This window comes from Agelaius phoeniceus, chromosome 4 (assembly GCF_051311805.1).
Source record: "Agelaius phoeniceus isolate bAgePho1 chromosome 4, bAgePho1.hap1, whole genome shotgun sequence".
In the NCBI taxonomy this organism is placed as follows: domain Eukaryota; kingdom Metazoa; phylum Chordata; class Aves; order Passeriformes; family Icteridae; genus Agelaius; species Agelaius phoeniceus.
The window spans coordinates 27,679,956-27,707,666 of record NC_135268.1 but is presented as its reverse complement, the minus strand read 5'-3'; the positions used below and the strand labels follow the sequence as shown (position 1 = coordinate 27,707,666).

Genomic DNA, 27,711 nt, shown 5'->3' with positions numbered 1-27,711 from the left:
CTAAGTAGTTACCTACACTAACTGCCACCTTATTGAAACAAGAGACTAAAGATACCATTTTTTTCACAGCGTGGGCCACGTATTCCATACCATATTTCACAGTAACATCTATACTCACTAACCCTTTTTCCATTCAGTTCAGAATCCCATAAACACCTCTGTAGCAGCTCATGCAACTGTTCATGTAGAAAAGGGTGCCTTCTGTTTTTCTCAAAGCAGCAAAGGCAGCAGTTCAACAGCCTGAAGTGAGAAGATCCAGCTCCAGTTTACCAGGCAGCTGTCTGAAATCGCCCCCTCAAATTCTCACTGAAGAGCAAGACCTAACATCAATAGCCTTGCCTTAGCATTCTTTAATCTGCATACCTTGAACCCTTTATTCTTCCTCTTCTGCTCTGTTGCCCCACCTCTGAAATGGATATTATGCCATACTCTAGACAGGGAAACAGGCCCTGAGATACCAGCTACTGAGCTGAAGTTGTGCATCAACAAGACTTCCCAAAATCCTTTGATTATCTGTTCATTCCAGGTATTTTTTGAAGGCAATGTACAACCTAGGTCTGTTACTCACTTTTGGTTGGATAGATATGTTTTCTGTAGCTATTGCTTGAAGCATTACCATCTCCTGTCTGCCTCTTATGTCTCCATGGCCAGGTACCAGCACCAGCTGTCCTGATGCCAAGGGACACTTTGAGCTCCTCCCAACAGTACACAAACACATGCTCACCCCTATTATAAACACGCCAAAATATGCAACAAAGCAGAAAAAGGTCAAAGCCAACAGGCCTCTTTAAAAAAAAAAAGGCTTTTTTTTGGCTTGATTAGACCCCTGAGATGTCAGCCCTGAAGAGACAAACAGAGGGATTTGGGTTGCATATCACAACACTGAGGTGCAATGCTTTCCTCTTTATAGGTTATGGCTTAAGCCACACACTTGATTCAATAAAGGCAGTTAACTGACATAGAAATTTTCACGAAAGAGCTGTGAAAAATTGTTAAAGAACTCCAATCAATTTTAAAAAATCTATTTTAAAAATTCCTTTGTAATTTAAATTTACTGGGAGGTGGGTTGGGGGGGAAATAACCCCAGAAGGAAACAGTTTTACTTTTTTTTTAGATTATGCATCTTTCACCAAATACTGAAAAAGAAATCTCAGCTCGTATTTGTAATAACAAGAGATTATTAGAGTCCTTGATTTACTGTTGAAGTCTGCAGTAAAGTTTCATACCTTGAGTGAGGTGCAGCCTAATCCCTGCATGTGATTACATTTAGGAGTGAGAGGGAGGTATGCGGGGGGTAGGGAGAAGCAATTTTTATTGAAGACAACGCTTCAGGCAGCCCTGGAGCAGAGTGGATCCAGTTTGAAGAGAATTGGCAACCCTAAAACTTTTTGATAAGATAAAAATTCATTGATGTTGGCTCACACTAGGCCCACTTCAACTCTGCACTTGTCCTCTGTGTTTCCTTGGCATATCTGTTCCTTTCCTCTATCTGCTTTAGCATAACTTTATTTTTCTCTTTTATCTTTAGCTAACTGCACCCAGGGACTGGAGGGATTGATTTTTTGTTTTGACTTATTGTTTGAAGATCTGTAACTCAAAGCAGCTTCTTGCGCCTCTGATGTCTAAGCCCGAGCAGTATAAAAGGTAAAGCTCATCCTGTGTACCAAAGTGAGCAGGGATACCATTTTATAATCAGTCATCTGTGTTTTATTTTGCCTTTTGGGGAGGAAAACTATTTTGAGACTTTATAAGCAATAATACTTTAAATAAATATTCTCATGGCAGATACTGCACATGCCAGTTCCCTTTTTAAAGACAGACAGCTAGTGCTTACCACTCAGGGGAAGAAAAAAAAAAGTTCTTCATTAAAGAAGGCCATTATACATCAGAAGATATTTTGAGCATCACGTCACACTACCAACAGCCTATTGCAGCCAAAATGTTACCATGCAAATGTAGAAATGCTCTCGCTCAGAGATGCGCTACCATGAGGCCAGCGAAAATCCCCGCTGGGAGGGGAGGGCAGGAGACAGAGCCGCGCTCCTCGGTGCTGCCTAAACAGCCATCGCTCATTGCCATGTTAATACCACCCCGTCCCGAGACATGGAGTGATGCAGACGGATTTCTGGTTGCTTCCTCTGCCTTCTGAGGGCCAAACTCTGGAGATTTCTCCTTTTCCCAGGCAATTCTTCCCTCCCCCCACCCCCCGGACAAAAATGCCTCCGGGCTGTTTTAAACAAGCAGCTCCTCGGGACGTGGCACAGGGGTTTCTCACTGCAAATGCACATTTCCGTATCGTGGAAAGCCGATAGCCATGGCACACACGGACTTTGTTTACAATCGCCAGTCTCTGCTATTCCCTGAAGTTGCCCAGCTTGCTGAAATATGGTTACATATGCAAACATTATCTCCCAATTGTAACCTCATTTTCTGCTCTGCTGGACAGCGTGACCAGCATTTGTCATCTTGCCGCCCCCGCCCGCCACATCATTCATGTGTCTATAATTGTCATCAAGATGTGGCATGTCAGCAGGACTCCCGCGTCTGCTGCTCCCCATCTCCACGCAGTCACTCAGGTAACAAACCCATAATCTCACCCTGTTTTCATGATGGTTGAATTACACATAATTGTTTCTGCACAGTGATTGATTTCTGCCTGAATAGAGACCTCTGCCTTTTTTCAATGCGAGCGAGTGGCAGCCAAGTCTCTCCATCTAGGAGGAGGCAGCAGCCTTTGAAGAGATCAAAGCCAAGGCCGCGAGCAGTTGTGCGCCCTGGGAATATGGAAAGCCTTTATGCTCTCAACCCCATTTCCAACATCATGTTGGATTGCAGCTGCATTACATTCTGCCAGCATTCTTAATGCTTTTAGTATTGACTCTGACATCACCGATAGCTGTTTTAAAGTAACAAAAGCTGAAGGATGACTTATTTTCACAACTCCATAATTGGAACATGCAAAGTTAGGGGAAGGGAGCATTTGTTTTTAATCTGAGATACAAAAGAAAGCACAGAAAATTATATAAGTTCCCCAAAATTAAAAACACGTTTTTCATATGGAAAGAACAGAGGGGGCATTTTTATAGCCTAGACCACACAAAATGAACTGATTATGCACATGCTTTTTCAAGCCTAAAGGCTGAAGTAAAAATACGATTGGGCAAGCGAGTCAAATCGGGAAAAAATATTGTGACTCACAGTACGTTTAGTGACTTTTAGCACCTGATGCAAGGGAAAATAATGCAGATGCCCAGGCTGTTGTCTCCCCTCTGCAGGTCCTTGTAGCAAACTGACAGTAGTTCACTTACCTTAAACCAGACACACAGCACATGGCAAACACTAAATCTCCATTAATTAATCTAAAAAGATAGATAATGACCTAAAAGTATAAAATACTGCAAAGCTTCATTTAAGCCTCCCTCTCCTCCAGTCATACAGACAATCCTTAAAACTACTCTTGCCACAACATGGTTTTCAGGGGCATCAAATGCTCCCATGCTCCTTCTCTCTCCTCATCATCTGGCTTTGCTGATGAAAACAAAAGCAAATTTCTATCAAGAAAAGACTGTCCTGAATTTTAATTAAACGTACATCTACATTACCCTGAAAAAATATTTCCAGGAAACTTTAAAAAGCTATCAGCAGAAAGGAGGGAGGATAAGGAGGATGTGAAAAGCAAGAGCCCAGGAGTGCACAGCAGCTGAACCACTCTGGTGCGTGTGCTGCCCAGTCTGAGCACCAGGGCAACTTTGACAAATATTTTTATTCATGGTAAAACCACTGAATAGTAGCCTTTAAGAGCAGTAATTTTGAAATACGGTCCTGCCGCTACAGTGTGCGGAGTGCTGAGGAAGGAAGAATGTGCAAATAAAGCATAAGCTGTAAAGAATTAAACATTACGAGCACCCATGTATTAGCAATAAAAATAATTTCCTCTTAGCTGTATCGTTTTTGTTCTGCTGTACTAACACTCCTTTCCTCCCTGTAGTCATTAAAACCCCAACTCAAAGACAACAGCGAAGGGATCTGGCCTCCCTCCCTATAGACACAGAGCTTATGTCCCTGTCATTTCAAGGCTGGGAAACTGTCTCATTTTCACTTTGACTGTTCCTTTACACACTAACCACACTGACGCTGAAATTAGAGTCAAATCTAGCAAGCTCTTTTCCAAGATGTAAAAGCTTATAATTTTTTTAGTATCAAGACAGAAGTCTTTTCTGATGTAATCCAAGGTTTTGGAGTTTTTCCTCCCTCTACTCTCCTGCCATCCCTAACAAATTTACTGCTTCCTCTGCACAGCCTGCTTTTTAAAATCAGGACTAATTCTTTGTGGCTCTGGTGTTCATTCTGATAAGCAAAGGGATGCTCATAAAGGAACACAGAGGAAAGAGTGGAAAGATACACGGAGCTGAAGCCGTCACTGTAAACAGAAGGATCTGCTGCCATTATCTGCAGGACAGCTAAATCAACTTCTGCCTATATCCCAGGAGGAGTCTAAAGTATCTGGAAACGAATGCCAGCCTCCAAAAACTGAGCAAGTAACATGCATAGCATTGCAAAGGTCTCCAAAACACTCACCACTATGAAGACACAGCAGAAAAACAACTTTTACATGATGCTGCAACCCTACCTTTCAACATCAAACCATTACTATGATGAAAAAGTATGTTTTACTGTAATTACTGCTAATTTTTCCCTTCCGGGGACTTTTGTGTTCGTTTACAGAGGATTCACTTGCTACTTGATCTTTTTCTCGAAAGCTTGCTCCTATTTTGTAGCTATTCAGTGAAATTCAAGAGACACTATTCAGCCCAAAAGAGGCACCTGAAGGCTGTCTGCCAGGTTTTCACCCCGTGTAGCCCACTCCATAACCTGCACAGGCGGCATTCCGTGCCCAGGCAGAGGCACAGCTTCTCCTCATGCAGGATCCTTTGGTAACCACATTAGAGAGAGCCAGCAACCCTGAAAACCAACCTCACCCGCTCCTGAAATCAGGAACTGAAATCCCTTCAAGGTGACTACCTGCAGGACCACAACAAACTGAGTTTGAAGCGTGGCTGTGGTGCTGGGGACCCTGCAGCCACCAGCTGTGGCCACAGTGTATCAGCTGTGGCTACAGAGGTGTGAAGAAACAAAAGAAAACGCCACAGATGACCTGGCTAACCCTGGCAGGGCAATGGCGCCAGGGAACACCGTTTAGGGAGTACAGATAGGAAACTGAGAGCTGTGCTCCAGTGAACACAGCCTGGCTGCACTGTAGTGTATTAAAATAGAAGATATTTCAGGATGTCCAGGACAAAGTTTAAAGCTTCCAGCTGCAAATGAGCCAGCACCTCCTTGCAAACCATTCTTCCCACCAGAGGCTGCCGAGGCACAGGGCTCGGACATCACTGAGGCCTTGGCAGGTGCCCACCACGGCTGGAAGAGGAAGACAGATGCCATTGCTGCCAAGTTGCCATCCCAAAAAGCTGCTCTGAGGTCTTCCCATCCCTACAGTAAACAACAAAAGTCCCACCAGGCTGGTGCCAGGGCAGCTGACAGAAAAACCCTGGCTGGTCATTCCCAGCACATTGTGTGCAAGGGCTGTGAATCAATGGCAGGTTCCCAGGAGAGAGAGCGCACTGTGCTCGTTATCTAATTGTGTTTGCACTGAACTTCTGAGAGGGAAGGAGACAAAAGTGGGGGATGAAAATAATGATGCTGAGGGCAAACAGCCTGCTCCCCTGCAGGGGAGAGAGCAAACAGAAAGCCAAGCGAGAAGATATGGGTGCTATTGTGTGGCAGGGAGGGAAAATGAGAAAAAGTCTGTTTCTTGACAAAACCTTTTTTGGGCTAATTTTCTTAGGCCACTTCTTGCTTTCATTTAGAAACTTCAGTAGATTGTTTGCTCCTCCATTCAAAGGCTGGGTATGAAATAGAGCCACAGCCAGCACTGACACAAACTTTCTTCCTATCTGCACTGGCTTCAATCCTTTTATTTTCCCTCCCTCCACCACACACATCTCGGTTTTTACTTTCTTAGACTTCTCATTAAAAAAACTAAAACCAAAACCAACCTAAGAAACATATGTTTAGAAGTGAGCTGCCTTTCAGGTGAATTCCCAAAGTGAACTCAGGAAATACGGATTTTATTCCCACCTCTGCCATCATCTTCCTCTAAGGCTCTGAACAAATGTTGCTTTTTCAGGTCCTCATTTGCAGAAGTCTCCTCCCAGACTGTGCTTTGCTTTTGGGAGTGGAGTGGGGGGAAGCAGAGGACATCCACACACACAAACACACACATAACCCCAGTGCCAGCGTGGGCACCGGGGATACTTCCCAGGAATCTGCCGGCAGTCACTGACGCACTGCAATTTCCACGGGTCACGTCCTCATGCTACACTCTAGGCTGGACAATTATACACAGAATTTACCTATTTCATGCTTAATTGCACAGGCACAAACTTTTCCTCCAGCCCCAAACAGCTATAACTTACCGGCGGCACTTATGTTACCACAGCACCTCTGCCAGTCCTGGCTTAACCTCCTAGGATCAAATCTTGTCCGCTGGCTTAACCAGCCAACCCCTCCTGGGAGAACCCAGCAGAGGAGAGAGAGGAAGCACAGGTAACACAACAAAGGCCAACATCAGCTGTGGGCTCCTGGGCTGTGACACGCCACCTCCAGAAGAAAAATGAAACACCCACCTGTAGGCTCTTCTGCTGACTGAACCTGAAAAATAATTTGTCCACTAGATGCTGGCCAGAGAGATTCATTTAATGGAGGAGGGCATGTTTGTGCAGTAAGCACTACTACTACTACTGTGTAACTATCTGACTGTATTTACTTGGAGTCCTGGAAGACAAGCTTCACAAACCCACCGCTGAGATCTCCTTCTCCTAGGAAGTCTGCCTGTGCCCCAAACACAGGGGTTTCGAACTGGCTTTGATTCAACCACATTTCCCTACTGAACATTTATCGTTCTGCCCCATTAGCCTGCATTATTCTCACTTACACACATATCCTTGGAAAGAAAAAGCAATAAAAGGAAGGATTTAAAGTGTCAGAAAAAAGAGGAAAGCTCCCTACACAAGTTGTTTTGGAAGCACCCTTGAACTAAAAAATGTTTCAAGACAGTGTTTGACCAGCTCTTCCGCAGTCTCTTAATATTTCCTTATTACAAAGTATGAAGTCATCCTTTTACAGGTCACTCTGATAAGAAGATTATATTTGCCAGTTATAAAAAAAAAAAGTGTTTGCAATATTGCTGTCAAACTGTCTGGGGAGTCACCTAATAAATTAGCATTTTTTGTGGTTCTCCTATTCCAATCTTTCCTTCTGAAGATTTACATCTAAAACAGGATCACTGCACTATTATCTTAGAAATATTCTCAAAATAACTGAGATAGGGAAAAAAGTCTCAACAAAACCTGAAAAATCCATACACTTAAGAGCTAAGCTTTTTAAAGTTTTATTTCTTCTCTTTTGCGTTTAAATCCACCACAGCTTCCTTTTCTTCCTATAACAAGAGTATTCAAGAGACAAAATAAAGTGCAAGAGAGAAGGGTTTGAGTAACATTTTTTTCAAATCAAATATGTTCATTTGAAACCTATTTTTTCAAGTTGAATTTCAGTTGTGTGCAGGAGGTAATTGGGCAGTAAAAACCAGACCAAAATACAGCCCAGCATGCTACTGTCAGATGGCACCAAAACAAGGGGAATCCTAAGGGAGTAAATTATTTTAATCGCTTGAGTTTTCAAAAATGTATTCCAATATGTTCGATGTATGGCTTATTTCCTCAAGATCTTTACTGGCTCTCCCAGTGGCAGCTGGGTGAGCTCATTGCTCCTTCCCATATTGATCTCCAGCAGGCTGGAGGGGACCTGGGCCTCCCCCATCACCCTGGGCTCCCACCCTGACCCTCACTCACCTGTGAGCTCCTGCCCCACTCCCAAAAGCTTCCCGAGAGGCTGAACCTGCACATACATTTGTATTTGAAAAAGGAGGACCTGGATGTGAGCACATGGACAGTTTTTACACTTGGCAGGGTCTAATTCACATGCAGAAGTTCAGGGGAGAAATCAGCCTCCCCCCAGTTTAGAGGAGTCCCTGCACTGGGTCAAGCCCAGCTATTCTCCAGCTTCACCTCAACTTTTCTGTACACAAGTGTTTCATCAGTTTAAGATACAGAAGTGCTGCTGATCAGACCGCAACGATGGAACAAGCTGCCACAAAGCCTAAATTGAGGAGAGAGCACAGATGTGAGAATGGAACCAGCATGTAAAAACTAATTGAAGAAGATATACAATGGAATTTTGCGTGGGACAGAACACGGGTTGGTGGCAAGAACCTTGCTCACTGTGAGGGCACAAGGGAATGATACAAAACGGCAATGAAGGAAATAGAGGACTGGCAGGGAGCAAACTAAAGAGCAAGGAAAAACACAATGACCACTCATAACTGCAGCTTCCTGAACCCAATACAGCACCACTCAAACTTCAGAAAGGAGAGACCCTAACAAATCCCTGGATTGTGGCATTTAAACAGAGTAAACACATTTGCGTTGCCGGACACAGTTTATCTGCGTTTTAGCACATCGGCAGGCAAAAGGCCTTCTTCTCCCAGCCTGTGGTCTGTGTTTGACAAGTGTTGACACCTGTAATCATCACCTCCACATTGTACTTTTTTTATGCTAGACAAAGCTTGCCAGTGCAAGACTTGATAGGGATGAAGAAAGATCAAGGCAAAAAGATACGCCAGAACTGTGGAGAGACAACAGACGGCCACAAAGATAAACCTCTGAGACAGTTTTGAAACACAGAAAAAGGCAGAAAATTGAAGAAATAGAGCCTTATAGCATAGCTAAGTGACCAGTTACAGAGAGAGAGCTCTGAGCAGCCAGTGTCACTAGGATGCCTACTCAGAAATATAGAGCCTACAGGGACAGCATTTTAGAGCTCATCGCTCTCCACCTCTGAGCCAACAAAACTGCCCAACCAAAGTCCAATGATCCTTTTCCCTGTTTTTGAACATACATGATGAATCAAACAATTTCCAGACTGGTTTTCTTTGGATAATGACTGCAACCCCATCCACACCTTCGTTCAACTCAGCTAAGGTGAAGCTGAGCTGTCATCAGTATCCACAGGATTTCAGCATCACGCCTTGCAATTCTGTGCAATCTCACTCCTTGTGCTGACACTGTGAGGTTCATTGCAGCTCACACACTTTCAAAGTTTCTCAGAGCAGGGCTGCTGGTTATATGCAAAGCCTGGCACTGTGCTGGATGTGCAGCACCAGCCTGTTTCAAACTACTTTAAAGCTTCCCCGCTCAGAAAGCAAGGAGAGGAAAGGAAAAAAAAAAAGGTCACACAAGCAGCTTTCTGCTGCTCTTTGCCAAAGCAGCATTACCAGGGCTGCCTCACACCATGAGCACTTGCCCATGTACCCTGCTCCTTGGCAAACACTTGCATGAAGTCCCCTGCTCCCAAGGGACACCCTCCCCTGCCCTGGTCTGGGTGAAGCAGACCTGCCCACTGACTCGTGCGGCACTGTCTGAAGTACAGGGCTGGAATACTGAAAGTGCTTGGATAGACAGGTGCTTTTGGGAATTAACTGCTCTCTGGCTTGCTTAATAACTCCTAGCCAAAGCAATTCTCTGGTTTATGTGTTACAGCTGGTGACAGCACTACACTCACTTTTTAGCTGCCCATTTTATAAATATTCAATAGAAGCCCTGTAACTTTACACTTGTAATTTTTGCTGACTAAGCTCATCCCATTGATTTTATGCCTCAATCTTAGCTATATCCACAGCCATTTAAAGAAAATAAACAATCATTGAGTCAACCTTTCAGCTCTCTTAAAATGCTCTTCTACACAGGGGATTTGGTAACTTTGAAGATCACAGGCGAAGATATTCCAGTTCCTTCATCCTCCATCTGAAGTCCCAGCAAGCAACACCACCACCAGAAGCCATGGAAGGCCAGCCACTTTTCCTTGGGCAGTTCAGGCCCCTTTTCTTCCCCTTTAGGAGAGCAGGCAATCCCTGACTGATTAGCACAGTTGGTGTACATGTTAACTCCCTATTGCACTTTTAGCTCAATCCCGAAGATTCAATGAATACGTTTTTATTTAAGTGCTCAATCACTTTCTTGCTGAGAGGACAGATTCCTTTGAAGTGGGAATCCCAAACTAAATAAACATATCCACAAGATCCAAGTCTCAAATAGAAGCCACTGGGTTGCTAGATTAAGTTATTCTGAGTGCAATTTTCTTAAGTGAATCTAATGCTTATGAAGGGCTGAAGCAACAGAGACACTAATCCCCAAGTCTGGGGCAGGAGCAGCATGCCAGTGTCCTGCAGAAAGGGACCAAACCCAAGAGCCAGACAAGAAGTGTCCTCACCCCAAACACGTCTTACAAACCAAACCAGCTTGGAGAGAAATGTCTGCTATCCTGGACAGAGCAGTTTGGGGTAAATGGGAGCCACATCTGCACAGCTGGAGCATCACAGCACATGGCTTCCCTGCAGCAGCGGGACGGACACAAGCTGAGGACAACCTGACTTGACCAGGTCAAGGACAGACTGCCTGGCTCCCAGCAGTGTTTCCCTTGAACCAGACAGACACTGGATCAGGGTCCATCCATGTGAGAGCAGCACAGGAGATCACGGCAGGACACACACACAGAATGTTCGGTGTCTGTATTAAAATGGACTCTTGCACGTTTGTCTCTTTGTCTTCCTGAGAGACATAGTGTTTTACTACTAGCAAAAAAGAGAAAAAAGCACATGCCTCTGATAGGACTTCAGAAATATTAAGCAGCAGTAAAATGCTTTTGTGTGGGTTATTTCCTTCCCATATCAGGAGGCATTTTCGCTAACTATAAACAGAAGTTAAGTACTCCAGAGAAGCCAGGCCTGCGGTACCCAGGCTTTTCAATGCCTGCAGGCATGCAGCGCTGCAACTATCTGGAAAAAGCCTTTTCCTCTTTTGATGCCTGAACCTGTGGAGCTTCAGGCTTTCTTCTTGAGCCATATCCTCCTTGGCACTTGCAGCCCATAACAAGCTATTCTTATTAACATTTTTTCTGGGCTGGGATTAAGTTGGAAAAGAGACAGGAATGACATTTTGCTTAAACCACTTTAAAAAGTAAGCAGCAGCTCTACCATTTAAAGTTTATATTGAATCAGCTCCTAGATGTATAGAAAAAAAAGGGATCTTTAGGACATAGGACATAAACACAGACACGTATTGCTATACAAAAGTTCCAACTTTGATGATTTGCAATGGGTAGGATTTTTGATAATGCCTCAGCTCAAGCCACACACACACACAATTACTGCCTCTGCACTGACACACCAGAACATTTTGTTTTCCCCTTACCCATCCACAATTACATAGATTTGTTAATTGCATCAATGTGACAAGGAGGAGGCAACAAAAGCTGAAAAGGTGTTCTCTTCACTAGTATGTGCCAAAGATCACGGTAACAAACCGAACTATGAACTATATACTATATAGTTCATAGAACTATACCGAACTATGAGCTATATACCTAAGACTCTGCCTGGAGCTCTGATCAGGAGCAGCCAGACCAAACTCCAGACAAGGACAACCTAGAGCCAGTGTGTTAATTTCTTCTGCCCCTTTTCCGAATGGAGGATTCATCTTATTACATGGGAGAAAGAAAACACCACCAAAACTCATCCCATGACCATTCACGGCTTGGGTTAATGTTTCACAGTGGCCTGACTAACTTAGACTGATCAGCTGTGATTACTTGAGTCAGAGCAGCTGAGAGACACGTTTGTAGCAATGAGGTGCCACTACTGGGGCTGAGCAGATTCCTGTTCTTTCCCGGTGCTGCCATTTGGCAGGACTCACTGAGCTACTCAGAAAATAATGCTAAAATTCCTCCCTGGGCAAATGCTAATACACTCCATCAAGTTCTGCTTCCATACAGCCAGGAAGCTCTGTGCTCCTGTGTGCTTGATTTCAAAGTTCTTTAAGGAGTTAATCAGCATCATTCAGCTGCACGGGGTAAAGCTGCAGAGCGTCGGTGTTGGATAAGCAGCTCTGGCTTGTGGAGCCCCTCAGCTGCCCATTTCCTCAGGCACAGGCCTGGGGTTGTGGAGGGAAGAGAGACATCTGTGGCAGGACCACAGCTGCCTAAAACTCCAGAGCATCCTGCTCCAATGTCAGCTTGGGAACCAGAGCAAAGGTTTCTGGTGGGTGATATGGGAGCAGGAGCCGAGCCACAACTTCTGCACTGTGAAAGCCTAGTTCATATTGGGCCAGGGAGGTTTCAGCTGGCCACAGCTCCCAGCAATTCCCTACAACTGCACAGTGAGAAGAACCAAATTCTCAGGAAAAAGACAATACAATGAAAAATCAGGTTTGTGTCCTTCTGCAGCTCCCATACATTCCCCTTGGGGCTCCGAAATTTCCCCACAAGGAAGTGAATCAGGCTGCTTTCAGAGGAACAGAAGATAAAGCTAGGGAAACAAAACCCGCACTGAGGCTCTATAGCCTCTCATTTTTGCTATTTCTACCCTCATCCTTCCTTCTGCCCATATTATCCTCTGAATCTCCTGGGACATCAGCTCTTCAAGATGGGAACTACCTCCATACCCCCTGCCATGCAGAAACACACAAGGAATATATCCAAAATCTGGGCTAGTCCTGCGTTGTTCCTAGCAATCCAACTCTCTTGAAAGAATTCCTCGTCATTTTCAGATACGCCGCATTGTGCAAGTTGCCATAAAATGTTTATACATTGTATCCTCCGACCTATTTAACACATCCAGCTGCTACAGAGAGGCAGGAAGAAAGAAACCCAGACCCCAAGAACACAGACAAAAAGTAGGTTGCAGAAATCCCCTCTCTTTCCGTAGGAAGTTTAACTCATGGAGAATGAGAAATAAATCCAAAATTATCTACGGGATGAATTTAAAACATGGAGAAATGATCTTTCTTCAGTCACTTCCTCTGTTCCCACGTTCCCACCAAACAGTCAAGAAAGCTTTGCCACCCCAAAACTAGTCTTGTTAACCAAAGGGAAAAACCCCCACACGTTAGAAAACAAACAGCTGCCTCCATCTCCCATCTTCAGTGCCCTGCGAGGCTCAGAAACCACCGAGAGCTATCTCAGCACACAGGATGCACATTCACCAGGTGCTCCTGCGGTCTGGCACCCTCACCTGCCACTGCTCCTGCAGCCGCCCCAACCCACTGCTGCTTCCCCACTCACCCACCCATCTGATAAGAACACAAACTGCGGCACCAGGCTCCTACCTGAACTTGCAATTCACACTCTCCTGCTCCTACTAATACAACTTGGAAATAAATAGCAAATCAGCTGCCAGAAAAATAAGAAAATTAAAAAAAAAATTGAGGAGGAGAATGGGGAAGACGAGACCTCTCTAACAACAGCAGGACAGCAGAATTTGGAAGATTTTGAATCCTTGTCAAACACCCTCTTCCTTCCAAAAGCTGCACTGAAATTAGACTTCCATTTTTTTTTTTTATTATGGTTTATTAGGCAAGTTGTGTCTGACTATAGATTTCTACTTTTAATTTTGCAAAGCAAGCTTTTAAAGCATGTGCCTTTTTTAAAAAAAAAGGAAAGGCTTTTTTTTCCCCCCCTCTCTACATATGGTGATGAAAGTAACTTTTTTCCCTTTCCAGGAAAGCTTTGCTCTCCCTTCTCATAGATGGTCCTTGCCCTGTGTCTGGACGCCGTTCCCCAGGGGTGCATCCCCGGGGCAGTTTGCAGTCAGCAGGTCCTTCCAAGGTGGAAAAAAAGATTCAGCGCCCCAGGGCGCCTTTTTAATCCCGGCTAACACCTCCAGGCAACAGATGCATCAACAAGAAGCGTCTTTGTCATGCAAATAGCAGGGCGCAGGTACACACCAGGCACAAATGGCTGGGGACTAGTGACACCCCAGGGGAGACCTCTGCCTCCGGTGCTTGCTGATCTCAGCTGCTGCTTGCCCTGGGAAGGGGAGGCAGAGCAGACCTGGAGGGCAGCGGCCGGGACCCCGCGGAGGTGAGCGCGGCGCCGGAGCCGCGGAAAGGCACGGGGAGAGCGAGCGTGTCACCTCCCGCATGCCGCGTTTTGATCTTGCGCGTATTAAAACCCAACTGTCAGCAACGAGCCTAGCAAAGATTACAGTTCAATTAAACAAAAAAATTATTTAATAACTCAAGCGTGTAGCCTTGAGGTTAAACTGAAAGAACTCCGGGCTTATGTCAACATTGCAGCCCTGCAACAGCACTGTTTTATTGAAACAGTGGTGCTGCTGTAACACGCAAGAGCAGCACTGAACTAAATTAGCCCCTCAGATGTTCAGCAGGCAGCTTTGCAATTAAAAACAAAACACGTTTTCCCCCCTTCGTCCCCTCCACCACACCCACAAAGGGCAGTTCCTCAAGAGCCTCTGCAAGACGATATTCTGAGGGCACTGATGCCAGATCTGTACAGAGTGGCAGCCTCACGGCATGCATATATGGAGAAAATCCTCGGAGTATAATTAAATTGGATTTTGCTGTTCTAAGCCATGCACCAGCACTCAGGACTTTGTTAGGAAGGAAACAAGGCAAAGAGGGGGCAAAAAAAAAAGTCTGAAGTTTTCTAGTCCTCCAAAGGGTGGGTTTGAGCCTCGATGCCCCTCTTGAAAAGCTGCATGCTTTTCCCTATGATACATCCAAAAGGAAGTTTTATGTAGAACAACGTTTACAACAACAAATATCAACAGACTGTGATCATCATGCTTCACCCTAAATGGCTGTAGGCCTCTGAACTGGAATTTATACACAAAAAAAAACCCCACAGCTATAGAAAGCAATATATTGCATGAGTCTTTGCATCTTTCAAATGCAGATCCATGTGTTTTGCAGTGCCAAAGCACCCTGTCACTCTGACTCCAAATATACACTAATTTAACATGTTTCACTGCTGTCAAATTACCAGCACAGATCAGGCCCCCTTCTTTTTGTTTTTGAAGTCGAATGCCACAGTCCTGAATAAAAATCAAGAATGTCAAAGAGCACAACAATGCCATGACAGAGTGGCATGACAGAGACCTCCAAGAAAAAAATCTAGGAGCCAGTAAGAGGGAAAACTGCTTTATCACAGGGAAGTAACAGCATCCAACTCCTCCTCTCACAGCACGCACAACGGCGGCGGCATTTTTCCAGCACGATGCCTACAAGCAAATTGTTTCCTGCTCCACTCAGGTTCTACTAATATAATTTCCACAGCTCATTTTAACACTGCCTCTCCATTGCTCTATATGTATACCAAGAGGCTTACAAAAATAAATGGGGATTGACTATCCAGAATTAAAAGTACATTTAATTCCATTAAACATGAATCTACACCAATGGAAACAGAGGGACCAACCTGGAAGAATCAGTGCTCGCCACAATGTAAGGGAAAGCTGTAACTACTGCATCATGGTTGATATTAATTCCTAAACGACCATTTCACAATTTCTGGCTGAAGATACAGAGTATGTTTCAAAGCAATGCTGCCAGATAGATAAAGCCTTCACACAGACCAACTGATGGTGGAAATAAATATCAATCAGCAAAGAGCAATGCCACATCTGAAGCAAAGAAAATAAAAAAATCCAATCTTCTCATCTTACTGTCATGTAACTTTAGCAGATCTGCTTCCAGCCCTTGATTTTCCTCAACAAACGAAGAGTTAAAGCCAGAAAATTCACATCTGTCCCAGTCATTACAAAGACAGCATTTACATCATTCTGCCATACATTATCCTACAGTAGTAAACCAGAGCTCCCTCCACAAAGCCCCCAGCCCTGTTCACAGACATTAATCTCAGCTTTTCCACTGTGATCACGACCAACACCTCTAAGAGCTCTCAAACTCCACTGGACAGAGGCTCTGAACAGCAGAAGCTCAACCTTCACTGTCACTGAAGCTAGCCAAAAGACCCCATTGTAAACAGGCTCTGCAGACCAAACAGGAGGAAACCCAGCTTGCCAAAACCAGCTTTTGGAAGAGATAACTCACTGTTCTGGGGATGGGTGGCGACAGAGATCCATTAGGCATGTATGGGTCGTTATTCATATTTGGCATCATGATATACCCAGAATAACCAGAGTACGATGGTCCCTTGCTGTATAAGCCATTGTCTGGATGTTTTCCTATGGAAGATGAAACAATGATTACATGATTCCCCATGTATGCATTTCTCACAATTTAGAGCACTCAAACAGGTACTGTGCATATATAAAAATGTTCTACATGCAAATGTTTCTTTACTCATGGAAATTACTGCTGACAGAAAATTGATACAAAGCAATTTGTAAAAACATTTTTTTTTTAGGAAGAGTAAATTGTTAAAAGAGCAAGTATTCTCAGTGAGGAGTTTATGTTTAAAATACACAATAGCCCCAAAATAAACAATTTTGCTAGTACTCATTGAAATCAAAGTAGACACATCAGCAATGACATCACATTTCTCAAGTAGCAGTTTTACCTAATTTTATACGTGCCTCTAGGATTTGTCAATTCAGAATTATTGCCACTATGGGTTTCCAACATCATTGTTAGGAAAGGGAGGACAAGGCTGTGATAACTAGATATAATAATTTCCTTCTCTTGCTGAGACAGTGTGTGCAGCAAACAATTCATTCTGACTATGCTCATAGGGAACAATTAAAGGGCAGGGGGTGGCTTGGAAGGAGATCCTTACAATTTGGGAGGGAGGCTGTTAAGCACACATGGTACTACAGCCAAGAGGGAAACCCCATGAGGGAGGCTATCTGGTGGGGAAAAAAAAAGTGTTTGGGTCCAGGTCCTGCAAATAGGGTGAACAGGTCTCCCACCTACATGCCCACTGACAAGGATACTACTTGAAAGTGAGGTTTTAAGAAGATGCAGAGCTGAAAACTATCCAGAGCTGAACACCTCCCCCTCACTGCCCAAATGCAATGACCATGGACATTATTGCTTTGAGGCTATTTAATTACAAATTTGGAGGAAGATGGCCACAGAGTCCTGGAAAGCACCAGGACTGAACTCTCTCTGTCTTTATATGGAATTTATAATCTGGTTTAGTTTGTGATGATAAGCTTTTGATTTTAAACATAATCTCCCACCCTTCACAGCACACATTCTTTGCATGCGTGTCCAGCTTCCTAAATGATATTTGATGAACTCTGCTACTTCCTCTGTCCTCCTCAATTGAAATTAACCATTTGAGACATTAAAAAATGCAGGAGATCTGCTCATACTTAGATTTGAAAAAAGGAGATTTAAGTGACAGACTTTGGCTATGGGGAAAAGCAGAGGGTTTCTGAACACAACTGTACACTGTATGAGTGAAGAAATAGATGTATATAAGATGATATCCTAAAAATAGTTACTTCTTCAGTGAAGATCCATTTGGCCTACTTATCAGTTTCTAAACAACTGGAATACCATTTGGTCACTCTAGATAAATGCACTGCACGTTCGTCTCCTTTTTAAATGCACTTTGAAAACACTTTGGCATCCCTCCCCCCCTAAAAGATATTAAATTTATGTTTTCCAAAAGAAACCAAGTTCCAGTTTGAGGACTGTGTGGCGGGTCACAGAGGGACAACACTGCAAGACGGGACTGTGCGAGTCTCACCTTCCTCGGGGTGTTCTCTGCCTTTATCATGGTAGGAATCCTGTGCTTGAGTCTGCCTGGAAACCTGACCACAAGGAATCCACCATCAGAAAAGAAGAAAAAGAAGAAAAGTCATTGTATGGATTGCTGTTTATCAAACACGCTGCTACAGTTTCTTGAAGGAAGAGAGGATTTCAGACCACAAGATTAACATCTTTCTTTTTCCTCCTAAGTCGCTTGGAAGGCAACTGTTCCAGAATCATTTGTGTAAACTATTGTTTTATGACAACGTGAATAACTACACGGCTTTGCAAAGCATTTCTAGCAGAAGCACCCTGAATTTAATGGAAGTGGATCATTTCTGGAAAATATTTGGCACTCTGGCGGTCAAAACGCTCTTGGTAAAAAGATACCAAAAATAATAATGAAAATCAGGTTGCCCTCCTTAGCAGATGTTTAGGGAAAAAGAAAGAAAAAAAATTAAAAAAAAAAAGAAAAAAAATTAAACAAAATTTTTAAAAGGCAGGTTCCCCGCTCGCCCTGAAGTTATTTTACAGTCGGGAATGTCTTCCCTAACAGTTTTATGCAAATCCCTTAAAGAGTTTACAGCTAACGCTCCGACCCCGCTGATTTTACTGAGAAAATTTCATGGCTGCTTGAGGTCTAATACCACCGCACCGTCGGGGAACTCGCGGCAACTTTCTCATCCCGGGCCGAAGCGCGGAAGGAGCTCTGCCCGGCGCATCTCTGGAGACAGGATTTGGGGTAGAACGAGCTCTTTTCCTATGGGAAATGTTTCCCCGGTGCCCCTCCGAAGCTCCCTCCCCGCGGCGGGGCCGGAGCCCGCCGGCACCCCGCGCCCCCTCCGGCCGCGCTGCCCGCGGAGCCCCCGCGGCCGCGCACCTCGTGCCCGTTGGCGCCGGGGGCGATCTCGGACTCGTTGACGAGGGAGGACTTGATGTCGGCCAGGTCGCCCTCCTCCTCGGGGTGGCTGATCTCGGCGAAGATCTTCTCTTTCTGGGGGTCCCCCTCGTCCTTGAAGGGGATCATCTCGTCGGTGGCGCAGAGCTCCGGGTCCCCCCCGCCGCCCCCGGCCCCCGGCAGCTGCGGCATCCTCACGGCAGCGCGGCGTCTGCTGCGGCCGCCGGCCCGCCGCGGGAAGGGGAGCGGGCGGAGCAGCGGGGGGAGGAGGAGGAGGAGGGCGGAGGAGGAGGAGAGAGGAGGAGAAGGAGGAGAGAAGAAGGAAAAATCCCGTGAACTCCTCGGGGCTGCTCTCGACAGCCGGAGACCCCCGCCCGCCCGTCCGCCCGCCCCCTCGGGGCCAAGGTACCCCGTCTTCCGCACGACACCGACGTCCCGGGACCCTCGCCCCAACGCGCCGCACGGCCGGAATAGGTCGAAATACGCTCGCCCGTGTCCCGACCGCGCCAGGGACCGCCCCCCAGGAGACCCGACCCCCCTCCATCCCCCCGGGACCCGGGCTCACCCCGGGGGCGAGGATACGCGGAGGGGAGCGGAGCCCGCCCGCGTTTCCCCTCCGAGCGAAGTTGCCACCACCCTGGCGGACCGAGTTAAAATGGCTGGGGGGAGGCGGGCAGGGGGAGGGGGCGTCCCGGGGGAAGGGGCCGGCGCTGCCCGTGCCGCGCACCCACCGGGCCTTTGTCCGCCGCTTCGTCCGCGGCTCCGGGCACGGCTGGGCTCGGCTCGGCGGCACCGCGAGGGGCGGGGGGCCGGGGAAGAAACAGCCCCGGGAGGGAGGGAGAGCAGGAGGGGAGGGATGGAACGGGCGGGGAGGTGACCCCCCCCCGCTTCCCTCCGCGCCCGCGGGCAGGGGAAAAAGTTGCCGGCACGGCGCCCCCGGCCGCCTCCGCGCTCAGCGCCCGGCGCGGGGCCTCCTCCTGCCGCAGCCGGCGGGCGCGGCGCCCCACGGGGGGCGGCGGTGGGGCGCGGGGCGGCGGCAGCAGCGCAACTTCAGCATCGCTCCCGCCCTCCCTCCCTGCGCCGTCGGGGCGGGGCGGGGCGGGGGCGGCGGAGATGAAAGGGACCGCCGCCGTGACTGACACCGTGTCCGGGCCGGGAGGGCCGAGCGGCGGGGGCGGGGAGAGGAGGGGGCTGGGGCCAGCGCCAGCGGGGAGGGAGGAGGGGGCGGGAGGGAGCGGGTGCGGGGCTGCCCCCGGGCAAACTTTGCTCTGGCTGCGCGGAGTAGCCTCTGTGTCCGTGTGTGTACCTACACGCACATGTGTGCGTTTGTGTGTGCGTGTCCGCGTCGCGGGGGTGCGCCGGGTCGCTGCCGCTCCTCTCCCTTCCCAGCCAAGAGCCCGCCGAGGAGGGCACAGGCACTAGCTGCATCCCCGGGAAGGGCGGACAGACCTGCTTTTTTAGGGCTGCTTTGTTGAGCCTTCCCCATCGCCACATGGCGCTGCTCCGGTGTGGGAAGTGTGCGAGGGGTTGACCAGGCTCTGCCCGTGCCCGCATCGGACCAAGGGCAGAATTAAGACATCCCCATTGAGTCCAGCAAGTGCCCGGCAGAAACGAGTGGTAGCCCCTGAGAGACGGGGAGAAACCCGCCGGGGTGAGCTCGTCCCAGTTTCGGAGCGGTAAATGGAGCCAGAGCAGTAAGGGATATTTACCCCTCCACCCTGTCCCGTTCCTCCAGCACCGCGCTGCCCCGTTAGCTCCTGGCTGATCCAGCATCAGCCGGCGACAGGGCACGGGTGCAGTAAAAAAAAAAAAATCATCCAGACAAAAGCAGGCGCTGCGCTTGGGGAACGTCAGGATCCGCAACTTTTATTTTGCGAACACCATGGGCGCACATTTTGCAGGAAACAACTTCCCAGTATTTTGGCATCGGAAAAGTGCGCTTTGTGCTTTGCACATGCCCCGTCAGGTTGCTAAACCTTCAAGCGCCGGGAGCCGGAGGAACGGGAACATGTGGATGCTCAATCCGTTTTCGGCAGATGCTGGGTTCGGCACGGCGGCACTGCCGGCCGGGACACGGGCGGGCTGAGCCCGGCTGCCCACGCCGCCGCCCGCGGCTCTCCGTAATCGTCCTCGAACGGGTAATTAAAATCCAGCTGAGAAATTAGACCCTCCAAACCCCGAGAAAGGGAGCGAGGTAGCGGGAAACGGGGGGGTGGACTTGCCAAGTCGAACAAGTGCGTGAAATAAATGATCGAGAAAGGAAGAAATTAGAAATGTAACTTCTGGGAAAGGGCTTAATTGTGCAGTGCTCCCCAGATGCAGGGAGCCCCCCTCTCTCCCGGAGACGGCTGCAGAGAGGCGATGGAGAAGCGGTTGTTTGGAAAACGACAGACAGCTCGGGGATGGTTCCTGAGCGGAGATGCGCATCTCCGCATCCCTCCCGCCCCTCTTCCCTTTCCTGGCGCTCGGCGGGCACCGGACACCCGGGGCGGGCAAAGCTGCCCCGGGACGCTCCCGTTCTGAAAAAAAGACCTTCGCTGAGAGGCTGAGGTTTGGAACCCGCTCGCCCGACGGGGCGGCCCGGGAGCAGGCAGCGTGACCACTCCTCCGTTTCATTACCGTGTCCCTCTGGAAAAGCAGCCTCCCCCCGCCCCTCCGCCGTGCCTTTACGTGGGCTGGAGTCTTTCCTGGATCGGTTTTTTGGTGGAAGGATTTGGAAGGCAAAAAAGGGCCGGGGTGGGGGCGGCGGGACCGGGGCGGGGGAATGTGTGTGTGGAAACCGTAATGATTTACGACAAAAAGATAAACTCAGGAAACGTCAACTCCAACGTCAGATTTGTCTGGAGACAACGCAAAGCTGTCGCTTTACTCGCAGTCCTTGGGGCACGGCCGGAGGCGGGGGGCAAGGCCCGGGGTACGGGGACGCCCCACGCTGGCCCCGCTCTCGCCCCCGGCGGGACCCGCCGCCCTCCCCGGGCCACCGGGAGCGCGCCCGCCGCCGTGCCCGGCGCCCGGCTCCGCAGCGGCTACCGCGCCGCTCGGTACTTTCGTAGCGGCGATTTTTGCGCTTTAGGTGTTTCTTATTTTTTTTCTCTTTTGCTTTAAGCGTGAGTTTGTATTTTCTCGTGGTTTTGTTTTTGTTTTTTGTTTGTTTGTTGGCTTTGTTGTTTAATTCTGGACAGGTTTTGCTGGGGTTTTTTTGGTCGTTTGAGTGGGTTTTAGCGTTTCAGAGTGAGTTGAGGAGTTTTTGTTTGCTGGGTTTTTTTGCATTTTCAGCGTTGAAGGGACCCGCACTTGGAGCACTCCCCGACGGCCAGCCCGGCTTGCCCGGGCTCAGGGCGGGGGGCGCGACCGGGGAGGGCAAACCCGGTCCGGGCGGGCTGGGCTCCAGCGCTCGGGACAGCGGGACGAGCCCGCGGAGCTTCAGGGGGGCTGAGAGGGGGGACCCGGGGTGCCGATGCCGACCCCTCCGGGGGCAGTGAGCGGGCGGGGGGACACAGGACACTCTCGCGTGCGAAGCGGCGTCCGCCGGCGGCGCCCCCTATATAGGGGAAGGGCGGGAGTGGGGCGGGGCGGCGGCGCCTTTGATGTCCCGCCGGCGGCCCCTTTCATCCCCCCCCGGTTCCCCCCCCGAGCTCTTTGTGTGACTAAATTTGGCAGGAGCATGGAGGCGCGCCAGGGCGCCCACGTGTGCGCCGAGCTCCCAGCTGAGAGAGCCGGGGTTTTCTTCCGGGTAAGGAGACAGCGGGGGAGATCAAAGAGTTTGGGGAGCTGGAGCCGAAATGTGCAGTGGAAATAAAGTGAAATTAAATAAATAAATAAATAAATAATAGAAAAGGGGGGGAAAAAATAATTCCTCCGTCCTGGACGCGTGCCAGTCAGAGGCAAGGGGGAGCAGGGGGAGCACATAGTGGTCGGGGGGACCGGCGGGAGGGAGGAGGGAAAAAAAATATTCTCGGAAAAGGGGGTTGCAGTTGTTTTCTGAAAAGAAAAATAAAAGAATAAAAAGCAACCAACGAACCAGCAGACCAAGCCTTTTGTTTAAAGCCGCCGGGCTGTGGAGCCAAGCGGGCTCCGCCGGGAAGAGCCGTCCAGGAGCGCGGCCGGGCCAGGGCTGCGCGGCCGCGGGGCAAAACTCCCCCGTACTGCCCGAGAAACGCTGGGCAACCAGCGGCAGATATCCCCTTCTCCCGCCCGCCAGGCCCGTTCCGGGGTTCCAATGGAGTCTTTCTGGGCAAACCCCCCGCGGTTTTTCCTCCCCCTCGGAAGCGATGCCGAGGATGGTCCCCCGAGGGAGGGGTGGGTGTCCCGGGGGCCAGGCGCCCTTTGCGGCAGCCCACGCTGCTCCCCGCGGCTCCCCGGCGGGCACAGCGCTGCCGAGGGACAGCGGCGCTTCTCTCCGAGCTGGGCTGGCACCGCCGGGCTGCGCCACGGGAATCCCGGGGCCCCGCTGCCCTGCACACCCTGCCCCCCCGGGCCTGCGGGAATGCTCACCCGGCCCTCGCTGCTCCCTCAGGACTGCAAAGCACAACAAAGAGTGTTAGGTTTTAACATTTCTCCAATCGAGCCTTCTCGGTGCCTTTTCAAGGCAATGTGACTGAATTATGCGTGTTCCCCGGGTCTGCGTTTGCCACCCCGTTTAGATAACACCCGTGATTTATGTGCAAGTTGAATGTATAGGCTGAATTCCCAAATTCCTTCTGAAGCAAATAAATCCTCCTCCTTCAGGACATGGGGTGAGCAGGGCCAGAGCAGGGATGTGATGATTAGCCCTGGCTCTGCAGAGTTATCGCTGGTGTCCTGCACATCCCGCTGCTGCACAGCATCACTGGGGAGCCAGCCCCGGGCTGCCTCAGCTTGTATGGATGTGTTTGCAAATGTGGACCTGTCCTGTGCCTCTAAAACAAGGATAATACCTCTAAGGCATTTTCTACCCTGTGAGAATAAATGCATTGTTGTGTTTAAAGAGACTCTTCTGATAAACACCATAGGGAAGGCTGTAAGTAACAGTTCAGGATTTTTGGGGGGAAAACCCAGTGTCCTCTCTCACTCTTGTGTTGTACCAGGCACAATACCTTTGGTGGTGCAGTTCCTTTTACAAGCACAGTGTCCAGATATCTGGCATGCCTTTGGATTTGGGGCAGGTTTGGACTGCAGGCACTGTGGCTCACACTCCATGGCCTATGCCCAGCTGTTTATGGGGTGGGTCACCTGCCGTGGCCTCCAGATGATGCTGATGCCAGTTCCTGGTAACCTCGAGGGAACTTGGGTGTGGTGTGGAAGGGACTTCTCATTGCACTTAGGATCATTCCTGTCATGGTGGCTGAGAGGGATTCCTTCCAACAGTCAAGTCAAGAGGATTCTGCCCAGTGAAGGGAACTATTCTGTATTTGGTGCAGATTTATATTTTAAATGGAGAAAAAAACAAATAGGGAATAATATCTTCTGGTTTTGAAGGCTCATTTATTATGAGCCTTTATGAAATACGGGCTCATTTTTCAAATTTATAACAAAGGGCATCCTGGCTATGTTTCCAGAAGCTATATCAAAGAGTAACTGCACTTCTCATTTAAAGCTACTTTGAAAGAGATCACATGTAATAGGTATTAGGATATTAAGAGTGTATATGTGCTTTTTGCTTTTTAATTTACACATCCAGCTTTCCAATTCTGGGATGCCATTAATGTTCTTAGCCCAGAATTACTCTATTTAAAGAGCTAGGTTTTCTTAGCTCTTGCAACAACATGGACTTTATGAGATTTGAGTGGGAAAATCTTACCAGTGCATTTTTACTGTAAGAGCTTTTGTTTAGAGGAAGGCATTGGTGGCTCAGATCTCATGAACGCGTTGTTATCTTATTTTGAGATTAAAATAGTTGGTAGTTAGTGGATGTAGTGGATGCTTTCTTTCTTTTTTTTTTTTTTTTTTTTTTTTTTTTTTTGTTCAAGATAAAATACAGGGCAAGTGGCGTGGTTTATTGAAATAAGTGATGACACAAAGTAGCTTGCAAACTAACCCTTACATTAGGCTGTGCAGTTGCAGGATTATTTCTGATGACTCATCAGATCAGGTAATCCACAGCATGTGGATAAAAGGGGACGCAGGACTCAGAACTAAACCCAGAAAGCCACGCTTGGAAAAATGCAAAATCTGAGGTTAATGTTGTATTAAAGGTAAGACCTGAAAAGAGCACGGCAATGTGCTGCCCCCCAGCAGGGATTTTTAGCCTGGCATTTTTGAAAGGACCAAAGAGATGTTCAAAGGGAGTGCAGTAAAATATCCCTGAAGGGGCCTTTGAAAATCCAAACTTTGGTAGTTTTGTGGGACGCCACATTAATGTGAGATTCTAGCTGAAGAAATGTGTTTTAATTTCAGAGCAGCAGTTTTGCCCATTTACGTCAAAATTTCCTACTTTTTTGGAGGGGGAACTTCTGCTCCTGAATAAATAAATGTTATACGTGTCCCAGAACAGATGAGATTTTCTCCATCCCTGGAGCCAGGATGCCACACCCAGGGGCAGTGTCTGTGGGCAGGCTTTCAAAGGCCCCTCCAACCGAGTCCTGCTTCTGCACCTCTAGCCTGGGCTCAGGAGTGCTGGCGAGTGTCTCACGCTGCAACTTCTTGGATGCACCAGGGAAAGCCCCTGAGGGCCTTTTGCTGGGGTTTTGTGCACGTGTCGTTGGAAGCCTTATACTGAAAATGTTTATTTCTATTTGTACTTGGTTATACAGTGCAAAATTAGTATCTGGAGCCCTGTAAGTATATGAGGTGTTTTGTAAAGCAGTCACCCTTTTACAATAGCCCTTGGCTTGGCTCTAGCTTGGCCTGTTTTGGAATTCAGCATACACCAATTGATATATTCTGTCCAGTATATAATGACCATGCAGAGCTGACTGTGCACCAGTGTTTCCTTCTGGCTTTTGAAATGGCGATCGCTCCCGTTCTGTGCTCCCAACGAAATCAAAGCATCTTGTAATCCTTTGCTTGTTTTTAAGTGACAGTAGTCCTCTGTTCCCTGACAAATATTGCCAGCAGAAGCCTGGTAGCTCCAGACAAGGTCCTTTGAAAGAGGTGGGAGGGGAGAGAGGCTCTGCAGGCAACTTTCCAGCAGCAGCTGTGCACTAACGGCATGGGAGTGTGGGAGGCTACTCCCGGGTTAGGAAGACAGTTCAGCAATGCAGTGAATGTGTGCTCGCAGTACATGACTCCTATTTACTTTTTTTGAATTCCCTGACCTTTGTGTGACCAAATCCATTGCTGAAACGCAGCTGGATGGGGAGGGGGAGCAGCAGCCAGGCTGTACCAAGGACCCTGCTGTGCTCGGTGGAACACGCGGCGCTCCCCCAGGGAAAATGTTTAAGGACAGTAATGAGGTGGCGAATTTTCCTTCTTGCTGAGAAAGTTATTCGGAGTTGGGTCTTATTTTTCTGTACCATCTCTCACTTTCCATGGAAGTAAGTGCCATTAATTTGCCTGGCAGAGGTATTAAACTGTAACAGCTGAATACCAGTCAAAGGCAGCACTGTTTGATAGGGAAGTGCCAGAGAAAGAGAAGTTTGCAGGAGTCTGGGGTATTGTTCAGAGCCTTGTGATCTCAGCTTCATCACAGCTTCACAGTTTCAGGTCTGGTAATGATCTGAAAATACAAGTCTTCATGGTGACTGGAAGGCAGAGAGGCACAACCTATAGGGACAGCAGTAAGGGTTCCCCTTTTGATGAAGAACAAGATCAGTCTGAGTTGCAGCTGGCCATTTCACCTTCAGCTCCATTTTCCTTTGAGTGGGTCTCATGGACCACTTGTGTCCACGTCCAGGGGAAACAGGCAGTTTTGGCTTGGAATTAAGAGTTTCAGAAAGACTCTCTAACACCGAGGGAAGTAAATAAATGTGAGCAAAAGTTCTGCAAGTTGTCAAAGGAGAACATCACATGCAAAGAGATTTCAGTCAAATCCTGCAGAACCTGACTCATAATTGTGCTGGAGCAAGGACCTACAGATGAGACCCCGTGCTGAGAAAGAGCTGATGGGGGTGACGCTGAGGACGGTGTGGGGTAGAGGAGAAAACTGTAAGTGAATGGTGTCACATAAAATTCCAAAATTCCCTGTGTGGTGTTGCTCTGAGTCTCCCAGACTGCTTGTGGTTACTGCTGAGCTCAGCCAGAGCATGGATGCTCAGGCTGTCTTCAAGTAAGCCCTGCCTAAGGAGGAGAATGGTTTCTGCCCTGCTGGAGAAGGGTAATGAGAGAGGGGGACCCTTTAGGCTGGCTGGGCTATTGCAGAGGGTGGAAGCAAGGGTTTGGATTGTGGCCCTTGTTGCTCATCTGCCAGGTTACACCATGATTGATCAGCCAGCTTCTGGCCTGTACATCTCCACAGAAAGCTGTGCTTTCCCTCCTGTTTCTACCTTGCCTCCTCTGCTGCTTTGTGCTGGTCAGAAGGAAGGAGCAGCTGCAAAACTTGCACGTCTGGGTGAGCCTCAGTCGTCAGCTGAGCCACCAGCCCTTGCCCACGCAGCAATGCTTTTCAACAAAACAAGAGACTCCAGATGAAAATACTCTTCCTGGCTAAAAGACTTTAATAACTTTTACTAACTTCAGCACCTTTTTAAACAATGTGTAATTAAATTATGAAGTTTCTTGCTGCAAGATGTTATGGAGTCTGACAGGATGAATGGATTCAGAAAAGGATTAAGCAAATTCATTTTGTCTATGAAACAACTGGTTGGATACAACTTCCAGCCTAAAAACTCCCTGAACACCCAACTGCAGGCAGTCATTCTGGGCACATGGAAGGTGATGCAGCACAGGAGTGCAGATTGGAAAATCAAAAACTGCAGAAAATTACTCAAATGCATGCTGTGATGGAAAAGTCAGAATCTGAATTTGCAGCATGCCGTCAGTCACCGGCCTCAAGCTATAACCAAGATTGATACCAGCTGATGTATGCATGCTGCTACTTATGTTGATAATGAAATAAAACTTTCCCTGCTTTATTTGTCTGTCCCTTGAGGAATTCAGTTTTTCAGACCTCTCTCACAGCCAAGACTACTTTTTATTACATTTATTTGTGTTTGCTGGCTGTGAAGCATCTAAATAGTGTTTCATTAAAAAAATCTTTATACGAGAAAGATCAGAAGTGTTCCGTGGTATTTATTTTTCTTTAAAGGGGGTATCTTTGGCATGCAG

At 47.9% G+C, this 27,711-nt stretch overlaps 1 protein-coding gene and 1 long non-coding RNA gene across 7 annotated transcripts in view; one reads left to right on the top strand and one right to left on the bottom strand.

Moving 5' to 3' along the window:
- Positions 1 to 19,561, bottom strand: part of LEF1 (lymphoid enhancer binding factor 1) — a 71,113-nt gene extending 51,552 nt beyond the window's left edge. For 2 of the 6 annotated variants that reach the window (XM_054632651.2, XM_054632655.2), the window contains exons 1-4: positions 19,260 to 19,560; positions 18,511 to 18,739; positions 17,629 to 17,692; positions 16,023 to 16,156 (exon numbers count right to left, since the gene is read on the bottom strand). In XM_054632651.2, coding sequence (XP_054488626.1) covers positions 16,023 to 16,156; positions 17,629 to 17,692; positions 18,511 to 18,720 — 408 coding nt within the window. In that variant the 5' untranslated portion in view covers positions 18,721 to 18,739; positions 19,260 to 19,560. Of the gene's footprint in view, positions 1 to 16,022; positions 16,157 to 17,628; positions 17,693 to 18,510; positions 18,743 to 19,093; positions 19,225 to 19,259 lie in introns of those variants that run through there. The other 4 variants (XM_054632653.2, XM_077177164.1, XM_054632654.2 and 1 more) reach the window with 4 other exon arrangements.
- LOC129120148 (uncharacterized) overlaps positions 18,836 to 27,711 on the top strand; it is a 168,189-nt gene continuing 159,313 nt past the window's right edge. Inside the window, exon 1 of the long non-coding RNA XR_013182051.1 lies at positions 18,836 to 18,933. This is a non-coding gene — a long non-coding RNA (uncharacterized LOC129120148). The remainder of the gene's footprint in view (positions 18,934 to 27,711) is intronic.